The sequence below is a fragment of the Dromiciops gliroides genome, chromosome 3 (genome assembly GCF_019393635.1).
Source record: "Dromiciops gliroides isolate mDroGli1 chromosome 3, mDroGli1.pri, whole genome shotgun sequence".
NCBI classification, from domain to species: Eukaryota; Metazoa; Chordata; class Mammalia; order Microbiotheria; family Microbiotheriidae; genus Dromiciops; species Dromiciops gliroides.
In genome coordinates, this window is record NC_057863.1 from 520,987,228 (window position 1) to 521,005,550 (window position 18,323).

General features: G+C 35.6%; 1 protein-coding gene across 2 annotated transcripts in view; it reads right to left on the minus strand.

The window, feature by feature from the left end:
• Positions 1-7,286: 7,286 nt before the first annotated feature.
• TRPC6 (transient receptor potential cation channel subfamily C member 6) overlaps positions 7,287-18,323 on the minus strand; it is a 171,427-nt gene continuing 160,390 nt past the window's right edge. For both annotated transcript variants that reach the window (XM_043995656.1, XM_043995655.1), the window contains 3 exons: positions 9,925-10,008; positions 8,593-8,668; positions 7,287-7,478 (listed from right to left, as the gene is read on the minus strand). In XM_043995656.1, coding sequence (XP_043851591.1) covers positions 7,327-7,478; positions 8,593-8,668; positions 9,925-10,008 — 312 coding nt within the window. In that variant the 3' untranslated portion in view covers positions 7,287-7,326. The remainder of the gene's footprint in view (positions 7,479-8,592; positions 8,669-9,924; positions 10,009-18,323) is intronic.

Here is an 18,323-nt window from a genome sequence, read left to right on the forward strand (position 1 = left end):
TCAAATGCTTATTGCATCCACATTTGGACTGAATTAAATTAAATTTTATTATCATGGGGATTGTTATTATTTTAAAATTATCTTTTAACTCTTATATTAGAATATGCTCTGATTTTTCACCAAACGAAAAGCTTTTGCCAGTTCTGCACTATGGATAAAGATTATGTTGATGATTGTATAGACTTAGCTTATAAAAAAGGGATTCATGGATAGATTATATTGATTCTGAAGTAATATGATTTTAATAATACATTGATAGAAATTATATAATAATGAATAATGTTCATCATTCGTATTTGTCATTTACTTTCTATGTGATTGTAATTATATACTTGGAGTATTGTTTGGGATTGTATATTGTTACTATTTCCTTAGTCAAGAAGCAAATTCACAGGGGCAGCTAGATGGCACAGTGGATAGAGCACCGGCCCTGGAGTCAGGAGTACCTGAGTTCAAATCCGGCCTCAGACACTTAACACTTAATAGCTGTGTGACCCTGGGCAAGTCACTTAACCCCAATTGCCTCACTAAAAAAAAAAAGAAAAAAAAAAAGAAGCAAATTCACATTCTTTGCTTTCATATTATCCTCCATAGTTAAATCCATATGAGGCTTTGATTATTGGAACTTACTATTTAAGACATTATGGGACTGTTAATTGATATTATTCTGAGTCTGACTCACAGGTATGATAATTGGAAGAATACTACAATACTCCTGAGCCAGTGAGTCATGGTACCACAATCCTGAGAGGCTTGACATGCATGAATAGCAGGTGTTGGATTGTCGTGGGAAAGACTGGGAAAATGACTTTGGCAAGGGCTGAGGTATAATTCACCTGACTTAATTTCCCCAATATGATACATGTAATAGAAGCACATTCTACCTAGCTGACTTTGAGCCTGACTCAATATACCTGGATGTCTGCAGAACTTTTGCCTGGAACTGTGATGAAATTTGGGAATGATTTATCCTCCCTTGCTGTTTAGTTTACTTTCCTATTCTTTTGTGGTAACTTCCTGTAATCATCTCAGATGTCATGTAATGAACACAGTATTGGATTTGGCCTTGACATCTGTTACCAGGTTTGTTAGATTCTTTAATTTTTCATAATGGCATGGAAATAATTAGGCAAATGATGCAAAGCATGATGAAACAATGATATGATTCCTCTTCTTAGTTAATATCAAAATTGTCTCAGTCCTGTATTAAAAAAGCATATATCAGCATAACTTTTGGACTCTTTTGCAAATACCCCAGGACATCCACTTTTGTTAGAAGTTATTACAACTTTAACTGACAATTTTTATACAATTTTGGTTTTGTATTGGAGTACATCTTATAAATAGGAGTTTGAAATTCCTTAGTGGGAATTTCATCCTCCAGATGGGGGATTGAAATAATGTTAAGTATAAATAATAGTAATAATAATAATAATAAGATCTAATTTTTGCTTTTATTGTATCTGAGTTTCATATGTAACATCTGGACAATCTATAATTGTAAGATGTCTAAAAGATTCTGAATTTCATTAGATGTCTGTTTTTGAGCTTTCATAATCTGATTTGGTTATTGAAAAAGTTATTCAAAGTTGTGTTAAGGTCAAATTTATGGGAGATTTTCCAGCTGAGGAGATTTTCCAGATGAAGGGGAACATCTAAAGAACCAGGGAAAGACTTTTCTACAATCAATCATACCTGAGAGGACACCCAGAATACAGAGCTGAATCAAGTTGACATCCCAAGAGTCATCTGTAGGAGATGAGACTTCCAGAAATTTAAATGGATATTTCCCTTTTTCCCTCTTCCCTATCGCATACAACTATTTGTAATGTCTACCTCCTAAAGCAGACTTACTCCTTTAGTTTTTTCAATGTGTTGTTCATTTGTTTTCTATTATTCCCCTTCATTGTTAACCATCATAAACCCCATAGTTAAGAACCTTTTGTAAATTATTTGTAATATTAATTTGATTCTTTGAAAAAACATAGTTTCTCAATGAATCAGATTGTGAGAAAATAATTATTAATAGTGGGTTTTTTGGGGAGGACCCTTTCTCCTCACCACACCCCTCTACTTCAGAAGGTTCAGTTTGGTAACTTTAGCTAATCTCCTTTTGGGACCAGCCTAAGGGTGCAATAGAGGTAGAGAATACTCTGTGTCTGTTTCAGTGAACTGAGAGGATTAACACACTAGGCTCCTGGCTCTCTCCATCTTGGAACACATTCTGGATCTGGACCCACTCTCAGTAAGTGCTCCCCTCTTAGAACAGGGTATGCTGTTAGAACATATAGTCTATCTCTTAGAAATTTGGTGCTGGGTTGGGGGTTCGGCTTGTGTTGACTATCACTCAGTCAATACTCTTCTAATATTTAATCTACATTAATAAATGCTTACTGCCTAAAAAAAGGGCTGCGTCCCACTACCCCACAGAATCTTTCAATGTTTTATGCCATGTAAATGCAATATTAAATGTTTAACTAAATTTTCTTTTTATCAGGATATTTTGACTTACTGTCAAAACAGGTTTGTGTTCAGAACCCGACTGAAAAAAATAGTTTTGGTGACTATTACACAATCAGTTATTACTAGAATAGTTATAATTTCCTTCTTTTCATTCAAAAAATATTGCAAATATTCCAATAAAGATTAGAATCTAGAAACTCAACAGTATTGTCATGTGGGACTTGGTCTAAAAGAAATCCAGCTCAGCTGAACAATGAAAGGAACATTTAAAAGGAACATAAATTCTACATGATGGTACAATCTGTAGCAATTTAAGCTGTTATGAAAGATGTGACAGGATTGAAAAAGAATTGTCTGTCTTTGTACTGTAAGTTCCTCATTCTACATGGCTGGTCCTTGTCCTGAATGTGTCTATACCAGGCAACCATTCATCCCGCCATAAATAGAAATTTTCAGTTGCCTTGTAAATTTATTTAGAATTTAAAGTTAGTAGTTAACTTAGGCACAGCCCCAGGTTGCTGAAATATACTGGCCAAATTAAATCTGAGCTTTTGGGTGGAATTCCATTTGGCCATAACAAAAAATAACTAGCATTTACAAAACTCCCACTAGAAAAAAATCCCTTTGTTGTTATATTCCCTACCATCAGTATGATTGGACCACCTTACTCTACACAGATGGGGAACAAAAGAATGTGTTCCAAAGAGCAATGGAACTCAGGATGGAGCTCAGGATGACTTACCTTGCAAATCTGAGCTTAACCATAAATGAAAAAAAAAAAGATGGTTGTTCAATAATAAAGTCACCTGAAATATGCTTACAAAATGCCTGGAATTTGGCTATGGAGTGTTGTGTGTAATTAATTGCAAGAAGGCCAGTGTTACTAGAATTTAGAGTGTATCAGGGATAAAGGATTAGGGTTTAGAAAGACTGGTGGGGGCAGCTAGGTGGCACAGTAGATAAAGCACTGGCCCTGGATTCAGGAGGACCTGAGTTCAAATCCAGCCTCAGACACTTGACACTTACTAGCTGTGTGACTCTGGGCAAATCATTTAGCCCCCAATGACCTGCAAAAAAAAAAAAAAGAAAAGAAAAGAAAAGAAAAAGACTGGAAAGATAGAGGAGGGAGGACTAGGAAAACACTGTGGTAAGTACTAAGAGACATGGGTCCTACCCTCAAAGAGTCCATTATCTTTTAGAAATCATCTCATAATAGCTCTTAAAGCATCCCTTAATATGCCTGGATTCCAGTGGAATGTAAGCTCATTGAGGGCCGGGACTGTTTTCATTTTTGCCTTTGTGTATCAGGGCTTACTATGATTCTGGCACATAGTAAGTATTTAAAAATTCTTCTTGAATAGTATCAGACTTAGCTATCTGTATCTGGATATATTTCAGCAGTTAAACATGACACTTCTTGGTTTGTTTTTTTGTGGAGCAATAAGGGTTAAGTGACTTGCCCAGGGTCACAAGCTAGTAAGTATCAAGTGTCTGAGGCTGCATTTGAACTCAGGTCTTACTGAATCCAGGGCCAGTGCTTTATCCACTGTGCCACCTAGCTGCCCAACATGGCACTTCTGAGGAATAGATATTGACCTGATAGGCAGAGTTTTATTTCAGTTCATGGCTACACAAGAATAAAAGACGATTACCTCTTGTCACCCTCTGTCTATTTCCCAAGTCTCTGGGAGGTGAAGGCTTTATTTTTTTGTTCTGATTCAAGCTGAGGTATGTAGATCTTGGCAAAATGATCTTCATTTTATCATCTATAAGCTTGATGCCCATCTTTCCAAACCAAGAGTCAAAGAAGCTGTGTATAATCATACCTGTGAACTTGATGTAAGGATAGCTTTTGAATATTACTGCATCTGTACTGACCCCCTTTCTGTATAAGCTATTTTGGTAGATTTGTACATTTGGAGTTTATTTCTTCAAAATAAGAATTTAGCTAGGTATATGTATTTTATAAACATATGTGCCCAACCACCATCACAGTTTTTCCAGGAAATCTTATTGGGATGGGAGGTCCACTATAAAAATTTGTTGATTGCTATCATTGATATTCTAGGTGATAGGAGACAAGCTCTTAAGGGGGATTTGGTACACAATTTCACGTACAGATTGAGGTCATACCCATGGAAGAACACAGAATAGCCTTCATAGGATTGTTTGGAGTGCCTCAATATGAAACAATGACATGTTTCAAAGTGAAATCTAGATCCTATATTGAAGAACTTGCAGTTGTGGCCATCAGCATTAGTCATTTTTTTTTCCCTCAACCATTTCTCATCATGGAAGAAAATATAGCTGTGTTCATCCAACTGACCTCGCTGTCTTGGGAAATCAAACACATTAATCACTTCTAAGTAGTCATTGGAATGAAGACAACATAGAAAAAGCCACTCCTGTAATGCAACACAACAAACATTTGGAGTATTATTAGCTTATTTAAATTCTTTGGGAGTTAGCTTGCTATAATGTGTGTATTTTTTACAACTAGCTTGTCAAATATAACACATTTGAAAATGGGACCCATATGTTGCTAAACTTATCTGTAATAGCCACATAGAAAATGCCATGGAATAAAAAATTCAAATTTACTTTCTCATGAGCTAGCTACATAGTGTTACTTCAGCTTTATGCTAAATCATAGTTGGGGTTTAAACAGGTTTTCATTGTCCATTTACTTTTTTTAAAAGTGAGGCAATTGGGGTTAAGTGACTTGCCCAGGGTCACACAGCTAGTAAGTGTTAAGTGTCTGAGGCCGGATTTGAACTCAGGTACTCCTGACTCCAGGGCCGGTGCTATATCCACTGTGCCACCTAGCTGCCCCCATCCATTTACTTTTAAAAATACACACACACACACACACACATATGTGTGTGTACATATATATATGTATGTATGTATACATATATATGTGTGTATACATATATATGTGCGTATACATATGTATGTGTGTATACATATATATTGTATATATATGTGTGTGTGTATATATATATATGTGTGTGTGTGTGTGTGTGTGTGTGTGTATACATATATATTGTAAAGGCCTAAAATTCAAGTCCAGTGAACCAATGGATTTGGATGACGCCCACCAATCAGCTTGAAGCAGTTTGTAAGGACCGCCTCTGCTCCAGACCTATATAAAAAAAGCTTCCACACTCAGTTTGAGAGGAGTTCATGGATGAAGCAGGCTTGTTGCGGAGGACTTGAGGAAGAACCAGACCAGGCTGGAACTCTAGGCTAGATAGGCCTTAACTCCATGTGCTCTTCTTTTTTTCTAATACCTAGTATGCTTTAATAAATGCTTAATGCACAAAGACTGGTGCTAAAACTTCTAATTTAAGGTGACCACACATTTGATTTTTTAACTATCACAATATGTGTATGTGTGTGTGGTTGTATACATATGTATATGTGTATATATATCTGAAAACATCAGTCATATCAGTCTTTAAAACACACACACACACACACATATGTGTTTCAAAGACTGTCTTTGTTGTTTGTTGTTCATTCATGTCCCCAGTTTTTGTGACCTCATTTGAAGTTTTCTTGGAAAAGATGTGTTTGCCATGTCCTCCAGCTCATTTTACAAATGAGGAAACTAAGGCAAATAGGATTAAGTGACTTCCCCAGGGTCACACAGCTAGCAAGTATCTGAGGTCCAATTTTAACCCAGGTCTTCCTGACTCCAAGCCCAGTGTTCCATCCACTATACCATCTAATTGCCAATTTTGACTTAATGCAGCTTTTCCAGTTATAAACTCCAGAGTATTTGGTGGTACCTAACAAATGAAAAAAATTAATATTCAGCTATCACTCTTATGTATTCAGGATGATCAGCCATCAATGCCAAGAGTCACAATAGCCTCTTGGTAACAATCAAGGTATAGAAATTATGGTTTTATATATTTTGATTAGAGGTTAGAAGAAGCTGACAATACCAGATGAATATTTGGCCATTCTCAAAACAATTTTAGTGTTTTGTGTTCTCAGCATTCAGTTGCTGGCATTTAATGATCATCATAACTAAGAAGTGAATAATTTATAGGACAATTTCATCAAATTCTCACATTAAAAATATTCACTTGTTGTCTGACTGTTTGATTGTTGACCAGTGTTGGAGCATTAATTTGCCAGGAAATTCTCCTTTACTACCATCCGTGGTGTTAAACAACATAAAGATCATGTCATTGTTATCATTTGCTTAGCTACAAAAAGAACAGATTGAATATTTAGGACTGAATTAACTGTCTTTTCTCCAGGACTGAAAGGAAGTAACATTTTTTTATACTTGAGACGTTAGTGGAAAAATGTAAGGATGATTTAAGGCTATTTCTGAACAAGCTTTGTCAATCATGCTATTTGGAAAAATGTATCTAAGTGGCTAATCTCTTTGCAAAGATATAATGATATTTGTCTCAAATCAACTGCTACAAGCCATTAGCATGATATCTATGGTGGAGACAAGACAATTGCCTTAGATTTACCAGGATAGAAAAGGCCATTCTATCCTCTACAATCCCTCTATTAGTAACAGAAAAGTCTTGATTTACACTTCTGCTGATCGCATACCTGTTGTATTCCTAGACAGTTGAAAAACAATAAGCCAAAGCAATAGTGAGCACAATCTTCTGTCTTTGACCATCTCTATAGAGTAGTACAATGAAGATTTTCATTTCAGATGACATAAAATAATAGGGTTTTACTCTAATATAGTGTGGTGGCCCAACTTTTAATGTGACTTTTTGCTGTTTAAGAATGGGAGAAAATTTATTATTATATTATTTTTATTTGATAAAGAATATGGCTTCAAGTGGACAATTTAATTTCATTGTCTAAAAGGTGTTCATGTTATCTATTGCTTCCTTCTTGATTTGATTCAATTGACAGTTTCTCCCCAAGTTTTCTAATAAGTTCTGCTAGATCTTCTGTGTTCTGGGATTTTTCCTCAAGAAGTTCATAGCGGAGACTTGATATGTCCTGTTTTATTTCCTTCAGTTCACCTATAACATAACATTAGAAGGATTTAAAACCACTTCTATCCATCATATACACAAACAATTCGTTTTAACATATAACCCAAGAATCATGTTAAACCATGCAAGTGTATGTGGTCTACACTAAAGGACTACTCTGATTCCTCATCATAGTATAGAGGGGATCCTGGCTTCTGAGAGGCTGAGTTGTTGTTCAGTTGTTTGTCACGTCCAACTCTTGGGGTCTTCTTGGAGATAGCTAGTTAGCTAGCTAGACCGATCTCTAAGAAATTTGTATCCAAGACATATGTGTGTGTGTGTGTAAATATATATATAATATATACACACGCACATATATATGTATGTATATATACATACATGTACACACATATACATAGAAATGTGTGTGTACGCAAAAATTGCCATAGAAAACACCATGTATGTGAATAATTAAATAACCAGATGCTGTTCCCTATAACTAGTGAGTGAAGGAGATATGGGCCAAATCCTTGCCAATATAAACTAAAAGAGGAAGAATATGTGGTCAGGGATTATTATGATTATTACTAATTATACTATTATACTATACTAATTACTAATTACTATTATGATGATTACTAATAATATGATCATTACTAATAATCATAATAATAGCAATGCTACTACAAATAATACTAGCTTTTGCACAAATAAAAATAGCATTTGTATAGTACCTACTCGGTGCCAGGAACTTTGAATATATTGTTTTATTTTATCCTCACAACAACCCTGGGAAGTAGCAACTATTATTATCCCCAATTTACAAGTGAGGACACCGAGACAAACTGAGGTAAAGTTACTTGCACTGGGTGACACAACTAGTAAGTGTCTGATTTAGGGTCGGAATTCAAGTTTTCCTGCCTCCAGGCCCAAGGTTAGATAGTATGCTTCCCTACCCTTACCCCTATCCCTGCCCCTTTATCCTAAAACCTCCCATTTTTCTGTTTTGTTCCAAAGCATCTATTTGGTTGACTAGATCATGTTCATCTTCTCCCCTTAAAGCTTCACCCATTCTGAGCCCACATCTCAGAATCCTGTCTGCTGATAACCCTGTCCTTGACCTTAACTCTGAGAAAGTAGTTAAGTATTATATTGAACTCACCTTCATTGACTTCATCACTCTCCTTATCTATCTGGGCTTTCAGTACATATCTTTTGATGAGCCGCTTCATTATTTTCTAGGTAAAAGAGGAAAAAGCTTCTATCACAAACTTTCCCCTTAATTTTATAAGTAACTTTCAGTTTTCATCATTTGTAAATTGACTCTTTATGCTTTTTTGGCATTCACTCCCTGTTGAAATTTATGGGGGATTTACAGAACCAGAACTAACATGAGATGAATAAGGCTTTGACAGGAGGTGCTGACATTCAAGGTGGGGATAGGGGGAATATGCTTCCTCCCCAGGAGGGCATTTCTTGCCCCTACAGTGGCAATACAAACTTGCCTGGACTATCATCATCTAGGACCCTATTGGTTTGGCATTCATCTTTTGGGACCCAGAATCTTGCCCCTGTCCAGCTTCTGCAGTAATGTGAGTTGAATGCCCCACCCCTGGCTGCAGTTGGGGGAAGGGAGGGAATTAATCAACTCCTTTCCCAATATTATTGTACCTGTATCCTACCTATCTTCTGTGTTTCTACTGCCACTACTGCCAACAAAGCTCTCTATCCCTGCCACCAGCACAAGAATCCCGAATTAGGGCTCTGAGGATTTAGCAGGGACTTTACAACCTCCAAAATTAGTTTTTTTCTTCAAAAAGGTTCTGGTTTACCTAGACCAATTTATTTAAAAGTTAATCCTGAAATTAAAATTATTTTAGTAAATTTTTAGCCCACCCAGTTGGAAATAGGCTCTAAGAATTCAATTAGTGGGTAATATTTGTGAATTTTTTTAAACACTCAATGTTCATTCCAACATGGCCTCCATCTGTCTACATCTGACTACTAAAAACAATGAAAATAGTTGACATTCATAAAGTACTTTGAGTTATAAGATGTTTTACCTATTTCTCATTTGAGCCTCACCACAACTTTATGAGGGATTTGATATTATCATCCCATTTTACAAATGAGGAAACTGAGACTTGAAAACTTTTCAGTGACTTCCCCATTTATTGATCATCTGATGTGGAATTTGATCCTTGGTCTTCCTGACTCCAAGTCCAATGCTATGTCCACAATGATGACCAGGGCCCATTGCAGCACCAAGTGCCTTCAGTAACGAACTAAATACTTTTCAGGATGATGACAATAAGCAGGAAGTACACTTGATGGTCAGTCAAGACATTTGGACTGTCATTGAAATATCTCCTACTTTGGAACTAAAGAACTGTATTCCTGTGTTTCCCATGTTACCATGAAACAAAATACAAGTAGTAACAATGGCTACATTCATTCTTCTTCCAGCCATTGATTAGCAAACACTCATGTTTACCTGGTATTGTCTGGGAGGATTATTGAAACTGTTTAGATGCAAATCTTCTGAGCTCCTTATGCTTGATTGCTTACTGTGACCAAGCTGTAATCAAAAAGTTGGAAAGAATTACAAGGGCTTTATCTTAAACTTTTAATTTTAAATAATGTCCTGTGGTACACTCATGATTACACTGATTTAATTAGAGGCAAAAAGTGAAAATTTCGATTCATCAACATACTGTAGCTACAGAAGTACCATGCATTAAACAAGATGTCAGAAATTACTTCTACCATAAGAAATACAGTGAATACTGGACCCACCCTGACCTGACCAAGTCACAGGTCTTGACTCTAAGCCCAGTGCTCTATCCACTAAGCCACCTAGTTGCCCCAATAGATTTAGTACTTAGCTTCTATTCATTGGTCTTAGTTCTGCTTTCCTATACCAAGCAGATTGTATATAATATCTCTTCCACATAGCAATCTATCATATATTTGAAACAAGAGTGCATTCCACATGCTACATCAAATGTTCTTTTTGTTGTTGTTCAGTTGTTTTTCAGTCATGCCCTACTCTTCATGACCCCCTTTGTGGTTTTCTTGGCAAAGATACTGGAGTGGTTTGTCCTTTCTTTCTCCAGCTCATTTTATAGATGGAGAAACAGAGTCAAACAGGGTTAAGTGATTTCCTAGGATAACATAGCCAGTAAGTATCTGAGGCCAGATTTGAACTCAGGAAGATGAGTCTTTCTGACTTCATGCCTATGGAGCACTCTCTATTCACTGTGCCACAGGTTAAACATCCCTGCATCCTTCAATTGTTCTTCATAGCACATTATTTCAAGTACCTTCACCACCCTGGTCACTTTCAGCTGGACATACTTTAGCTTTCCAATTACCTCCTAAAACACAGCACCTAGATCTGAACATAATATCCTAGATGTGAGCTGTCCAGGGCAGCATTAAGTGAGATTTTCACTTCCTTCATTAGGAACAATATGTTTCTATAAGGGCAGCCGAAAATCAACTTGGCACTCTTGGCTATAACATCTCATGGTGATACTGTGATCCAATAACATCTCCAAGAAATTCATCCTTCAGAAACAATGAAATGTGCTGACCTACAGCTGAATAGTCTAAGCAAATATGGCCTATGCCAGTGTAAAATTTCATGAAAATTTTTTAAAAAAATTAAAATTTCTTGTTTGGATAGATGATAACAATTGGAGGAAAATAAAAGTGAATCTTTTGTTATTAATTTTATGGAGAGTAAGTATTAATTAAAGAATAAACACGTGTCTACAATTCTATTTTGACACTGTATTCATAACATTTTTTAATTACAGAGAAATATGGAATGTGGTGAACATTGGTTCATATATGAGCTATTTCTCCATAATCACACAAAATAACAACATGATATGAGGAGTATGTTATATAAACTTTATTATTTAAGTTATTAAAGAGATAGAAGTGTTCAAGGGGAAAATAAATGGTAATAATTGAATAAAATTAAACTAACCTTAAATTTGTAATATCTTAGAAAATTTGTCTTAGCAGGATGGTTTATTATACAATACTATTGTCTGCAAGAAGAAATGATTCTCAAAAGCTGAAAAAAAAGATACTGAAAAGGAATTTGGGGTTCTCCTTAAAAGACAGAACAGAGAAATATATACTTGACTAAACTAAGCTTCTCTGAATAAGGCCTGATGAAGTTTGTCAAAAGCTTGCACTGTTTGATCTTTATTTATCCGTTCCCTTAACATTGCCTATAAATGCAGTAAAGTTCCCCAGATCCTTAAAAAACCCTCAGTAGATCCTACTGTGCCCATTAGCTATTGTCTCCTACCCTTCCCCCCTAAACTCCTTGATAAAAACATTTAAACCATATAGCTCCACTTTCTCTTCTCTCATTCACTACAATGCTCTGCAAACTTGCTTATGACCTCATTATTCAAGCAAACTTTCTCTCTACAAAGTAAGGAATGATCTCTTACCAAATAAAATGGCCTTTTTTCAATTTGTTTTCATTCTTCTTGACTTCCTGGGAGCTTTTGACTCTATCAATCATCATGTCCTCTTTGATATTCTCTCCTATCTAGGTTTGTGACACCAATCTCTCCTGGTTTTTTTCCCATTTGTTTGACCACTCAGCCTCTTCCTGAATATTCATCCATGTCACTTCCAGTAATTGTAGGTGTTCACTGAGTCTCTGACCTGATCCCTGATCCTTTCTCTTTCTCTCTTTCTTTCTTTCTCTCTCTCTCTCTCTCTGTATATATATATATATATATATATATATATATATATATATATATATATATATATATATATATCTGTCTCTCTCCCTATCTGTCTGTCTGTCTCTCTACTATCTCTCTTGGTGATTTCATCAGCAACTATGGGGTCAGTTTTAATCTTTTACGTAAATAATTTCCAGATGTATTTATCTAACCCTAATATCTCTCTTGAACAATAGTGCTCTATCACTTGTTGCCTTTTGGACATCTCAAATAAGATAGTTCATTGGCATCTCTAAACCCAACAATTCCAAAACATAAACTCATCTTTTCCAAAAAAAATCTCTTGTGTATCTTATCTTCATCTTTTATTATTAAATATTCCCTTTTTTACCTACAACTAGGTCAGCTGTGACTTGTGCAAAAGAACATATTGGTTGGGGTCTCAAGTTTAAGGTTTTGAATAGATGTTGACCCAAAGTATCAAAAACTGAATATAGTTTCCAAGGGACCCTAGCAAATGGTATGTTAACACATTAGAAACATGAAAGCAATAGTGAAAAGGACTAAGATTCATTAGACTAGGAATCAGGAACTTGGGTCCCTTTTTTCTTGCTCTGCCATTAACCTTCTGAATTTGTTATCTTGGACAAATAATGAAATTTTTCTTGGCTTTAATTCCTTCCTAACTTTTTGGGCTCAATGGTGATTAAGGTCTCCAAGCTCAAATTCCTTAGCTATAACTTCAGTATGTAGAAGATCTAAAATACATAGATAGAAATATGTTGTTGGATCTTTGTTCTCAAAAAAGACCAATGACATTAGGAAAGTGATATCTTGACTTGCAAATGAATTAAATTGAAATGAGGCAGGACTGTGCAAAGTGATTAGCCTTATTATCTCCTCCACAACTCTCTGGATCCAGTGGCAAGACATAGATCAGGATGACTGGAGATGGCCCCAGATGCAGTGGGAGACCTTTTAAGCTAAGGTCTTTCTCAAATCTCAGTTTGTCTGAGGCAACAACCATTCAGTGATAAAGGCTAGGTAAGAAATGAGGCAAAAAAAAATGGGTTCTTTTGCCTACTCAAAAAAAGAAAAATCAGTTTATGGAGTAAATACCCTCAGGGTTTCTGGCCAAAACAGAAACAAGTATTATTTATACTCACTATGAGCCAACAAAACCTAAACAATGACCAACTGAGCTTGGGTTAGGGCTCATTATTGGCCAATCAGAGTGATTTAGATTTAAGGCATAGTCAAATTGCTCCATTTGAATCCCAATGGCTAGGTAGCTAAGAGGATAGAGCACTAGCTCTAGACTCAGGATAACCTGAGATCAAATTCACTGTCTGACCCTGAGCAAGTCACTTAAATCCAATTATCACCAGATAAAAAATTAAGCCTATAATAGACACATTCTCTTGAAAACAATAATCTGTGCTACCTCCTGTAGCATGGAATTAGTCCTGGACTTAAAATTACAGTTCTTGTCTTTGGTGTATGACTATTAAACAAGTCAAATAATCTCTCTGAGATTCAATTTGTTCATTTGTAAAATGGGAATACTTGTGTGATTTGTGTCACCTTTTGGGAATGGGTCAAGTTGATGAAGAGCAGATTTAAACTTGGTTAAAAAAAAAATTCCTAAGAATTAGAGCTATCCAAAAGAGAAATGGGCTGCCATGAGAGGAAGTAGGTTTCCCTGTACTAGAAATTTTTAAGAAAAGGCTGTGTTTATTAATGAAGAGATACTTGTTTAGGTTCAAATTGGATCAGATGACCTCTAAGATATCTTCTGACTCTGATATTCTGTAGGCTTACCCATTAGCTCTCCTTTGGCCCTCTCCAGTTATATAGACAAGGAGTTCTAAACATTTCGAGAGGTCGTGTTCATCTTTGGCAGTTTTTTGAATCCTATAGACATCTTTTAAGAATGTCTTTAATGGTATAAAGTTGAATGTGTAGGATTGTAAAGGAAAGTAATTATACTGAAATAATCCTTAAAATGTGAAAAACAAAAACAAAATTCACCAACCACAGATTTAAGAAACCCTGATTTAATCCATGTATCACAAGAGCTTTTTCTAATACTGGAAGATAATAAACATCTTCCCTAAGTCTACTTTTCTCCAGACTATGCTCTTAGTTCAACTGAATCTCATATGACATACTTTTGAGGACTTTCACCATCCATTTGCCTTCCTTAAGTTGTTCTGCCACTGTCCCTTTAAAAACAATTTACCCAGAACTGACACAAGAATTGATTTTAAAAGATATAAATCGATCTCTAAAGGTCAATTTTAGGTGACTTATACTGTTTTAGATTTAGATGACTATTTCTGCACATACAGTATAAAAAAAAAAGTAAGCCTGATAAATATTCTAAGCCAAGGGGGAAAAAGGAAGATTTATCCAACAGGCTGCATAAAAACATCACAGCCACCTGGGGGCAGAAAATTCAAAGACATAATGGGTGAGGGATCAACATGAACCTTTAAAAAAACAACTAGTAGCTTCGCTGTAAAGATCACATCTGCTGTTAATTTGCTCTTTTTAAATGATGCAAATTGGCATCCCCATAACATTTAAGGTTTTTGATCTGGAGGCTTCAGATTAAGGCTTCAAATTTTCTGATTCTTAATGATATGTAAATATGAGAATAAAAAAATCCTGCTGAATAAAACAGAAAGGACTAAGATGAAATATCTGTGAAATTGTGGTGAGTGAATAACTATACTCTTTTTCTCAGTTCGTTATGATTTATTAAGAGAACTCTCTACCACTAGGAATGAATATTATCTTATCCAGAGTCCATTAATGATATTATTAAGTAGTTTTCTACTTTAAGATCTATATTTCACCCTAGTAGAAAGAGTCCTCCCCACTCCAATTCTTCTGATAATTAATCTGAATTTAAACTTTTCTGGGTAATTATTCCACCCTTGGTGCTCTGTAAGTGAAATAATATCCTGTTGTTTTAATAAGAATTGTTCCTGAGAGTTTTGATCTTTTTTATTTCATATCCTGCATGATACATACAAAAAATATAATGATAGATGTCAGTTATCCTGCACCCTCACAATCTTCATGAAGACACAGATTTAGGATGATTTTTTGGAACTCAGTTTCTGAAGAAGAAAAGAGTTAAACCCATAAACAGGGTACGGAATGTCCCATTTTTCTGTAAGCATTATGAAATCTTTCCTTCAGAATAAAGTAAGTTTTCAAAAAACAGTTCAAAGTGATACACTGCTGGGAAAAGGCAATGACTATGATGGGGAAAGAGGTTAATTAGTAAGGTTGCTTACAGAACTTGAGGGGGAAAATAGCTTCCAGATAGTCTGTTTACTCTGTAGAGATTTAAATACCATTTTCTACATGTGCCAATATGATATGGATGTTTTAGTAATACAATTTTGAAATTGTTTCTCTTTGTTTTTCTGTTTCTGAAAGCAGCAAGGTAGTACAGTGGACAGAGCATTATACTATGTGTGGATTCAAGAAGACCTGAGTTCAAATCCAGCCTCAGAAACCTCCAATTGTGTGACTTTCATCATCACTTAATTCCTGTCTGTCCCAGTTTCCTTAACTGAAAAATGGGGTTAATAAAAATATTAACCTTGCAGAGTTGTTATGATGACAACATGAGGTATATATTTTATAAAGCACTTAGCATAGTGCCTATGCTCTTAATAAATTCTCGTTCCCTTTCCCATCTTTTCACATTATGTGTGTATATGTGTTTGTAACCTAAGCTACTATTCCATATCCTTGCTATCTCGCAGACTTACCTTTATAAACATCCAAAGTATGGGGACAAATATAGAACAGAAACCATGCCAGACCAGCAACATCTAAAAGAATTTGGGATTAGGAGCCAAAATGATAGAATAAAAACAGGGACTTGCCTGAGCTCTGCCCCAAACCTCTTCAAATGCCTTTCAATAATGACTCTAAACAAATTCTAGAGCAGCAGAATCTACAAAAAGATGGAGTAAAACAATGTTGGCAGGAAAGGTATGTTGCACCAGGTCCCTGGAATCACCTCTGAAAACAGCTGCACAAAAATCCTGAAGTTTGGGACAGTGCCCCTTCCACTTGGGAAGCAGAGCTCAACTTTAGCATATTTAAAAATCAAAAAATAGGCTGGAAAATGAGCAACCAGCAGGAAAAGATCCTCATTGTGGTGAGGGGCAAGATCAAAACACAAACTCAAAAGAAGAGCAGGGGAACTGATAGAAGGGAAGGCAGTTGGGGGATGTCAAAGTCAGAACCAAAACACTTTTAAGAATGTGCAGGCAGTTTTCAGACAAAGTAATCAAAGCTATCTATAGTCAATATAAAATTATTCTAAATCACTATTGATGAGAGAAATGCAAATTTTAAAAACTTTGAGCCACTACTTCATATGTGTCAGATTGGTTAATATTACAGAAAAGGAAAACGACAAATATTGGAGGGGATGTGGGAAAATAAAAACATTAATATATTATTGGTGAAGTTAACTACTGATTGAACCATTCTGGAGAGCAATTTGGAACCACACTCAGAAGGCTATAAAACCATGCATACCCTTTGACCAAGTAATATCAATAGTAAGTCTGTATCCCAAAGAGATAAAGAACAAAAAGGGAAAGGGCATTTGTGTACAAAAATATTTATAGCAGCTCTTTTAGTGTTGGTAAAGAATTGGAAATTGATGGGATGTCCATGAATTGAAGAATGGCTGAACAAGTTGTTGTATATGATTGTGATGAAATATTATTGTGCTTTAAGAAGTGATGAGTAAAATGCTTTAGAAAAACACAGAAAGACACATGAACCAGTGCAAAGTGAAATAAGCAGAACCAGAAGAACATTGTACACAGTAACAGCTATCTTGTATGATGATCTAGTATAAATGACTTAGATCATTGGATTGATGGGAATAGCTAAGATAATTCTGTAGGACTTTTGATGAAAGGTGCTGTCCTTCTCCAAAGAAAGAACTGGTAGAGCCTGAATGCAGATCAAAGATACTGTTTCTTTATTTTATTTTTCTTGGGTTTTTTGTCTAAGCTTTCTTTCACAGAATGACATGAAAATATGTTTTGCATGACTACACATATATAACCTATGTCAAATTGCTTGTCTTCTCAATGAAGGAGAGGGGAGGGAAATAATTTGAAACATTTAAAAATGTTAAAATTGTTTTTACATGTAATTGGGAAAAATAAAGTATTAAATAAGATTCTTAAAAGATATTTGTTATTAAAAGAGAAGACTTGGTGGAGTGTGTAGGTGTGTGATAATCTCTATCTTCAAGTGTTTGAAGTGCTGACATGTGGGTGAGAAGCTTTATTTGTTTTACTTGGCTTCAAAGCATGGTAGTAGGATCAAGGGGGAAAGTTCCAGAAAGTTCAATCTTGACTAAATGTAGGGAACACTTCCTAATAAGTATTGGCTGCCCAACACTAAAGTGATCTGCTTCGTGAAAAAGTGAATTTCCTGTCACAAGACATTTTCAAATAGAGGCTAAATGAGCACTTCATGGGATTTATGTTTCATCTAAGAATTCTGAGATCTCACTTCCAATGCTGATATTCTATAATTACTGAAGTACACTAGTTCAAGAGTGATGCAGACTCAAACAGAAAATTCTGCTTAAGATCATAGGTTCAAAAATGGAAGAAACCTTAACGGTCATCCAGTGTAGCCCTTTTATTTAACAGATAAGGAAACTGAGGTCTAGAGAAGTTAAGACTTGCCGTTTATAAGTAAATAAGTAATGACAGACCCTTCCTCTTCCTCCTCTTCCTCCTCCTCCTCTTCCTTCCTCTGTCTCTCTGTCTCTCTCTCTCTCCTACTAGTACTTTAGAACTGGTTCCTGGCTCTTTAAAACATATCTCGATGTCACATTTTACAGACCAATAGAAGACACACAGATTTGCAGTGTCTGTATTAATATAGTCAATGATTTGCATAGTCAATGATTTGCAGCTGGTGCTGAATCTTCTGCTTTATCCAATTTCCCCTCATCACACTATATCACATGTAAATATATATTTATATGTTGTCTCCCTCAGTATGTAAGTTTCTTGAGGGCCTGTTTGTGTTTTTGTCTTTCTATCTTCAGCACACTGCTTTGTGTCTGGCACATAGTAATCACTTAAATTTGAGTTGATTGAAAAAA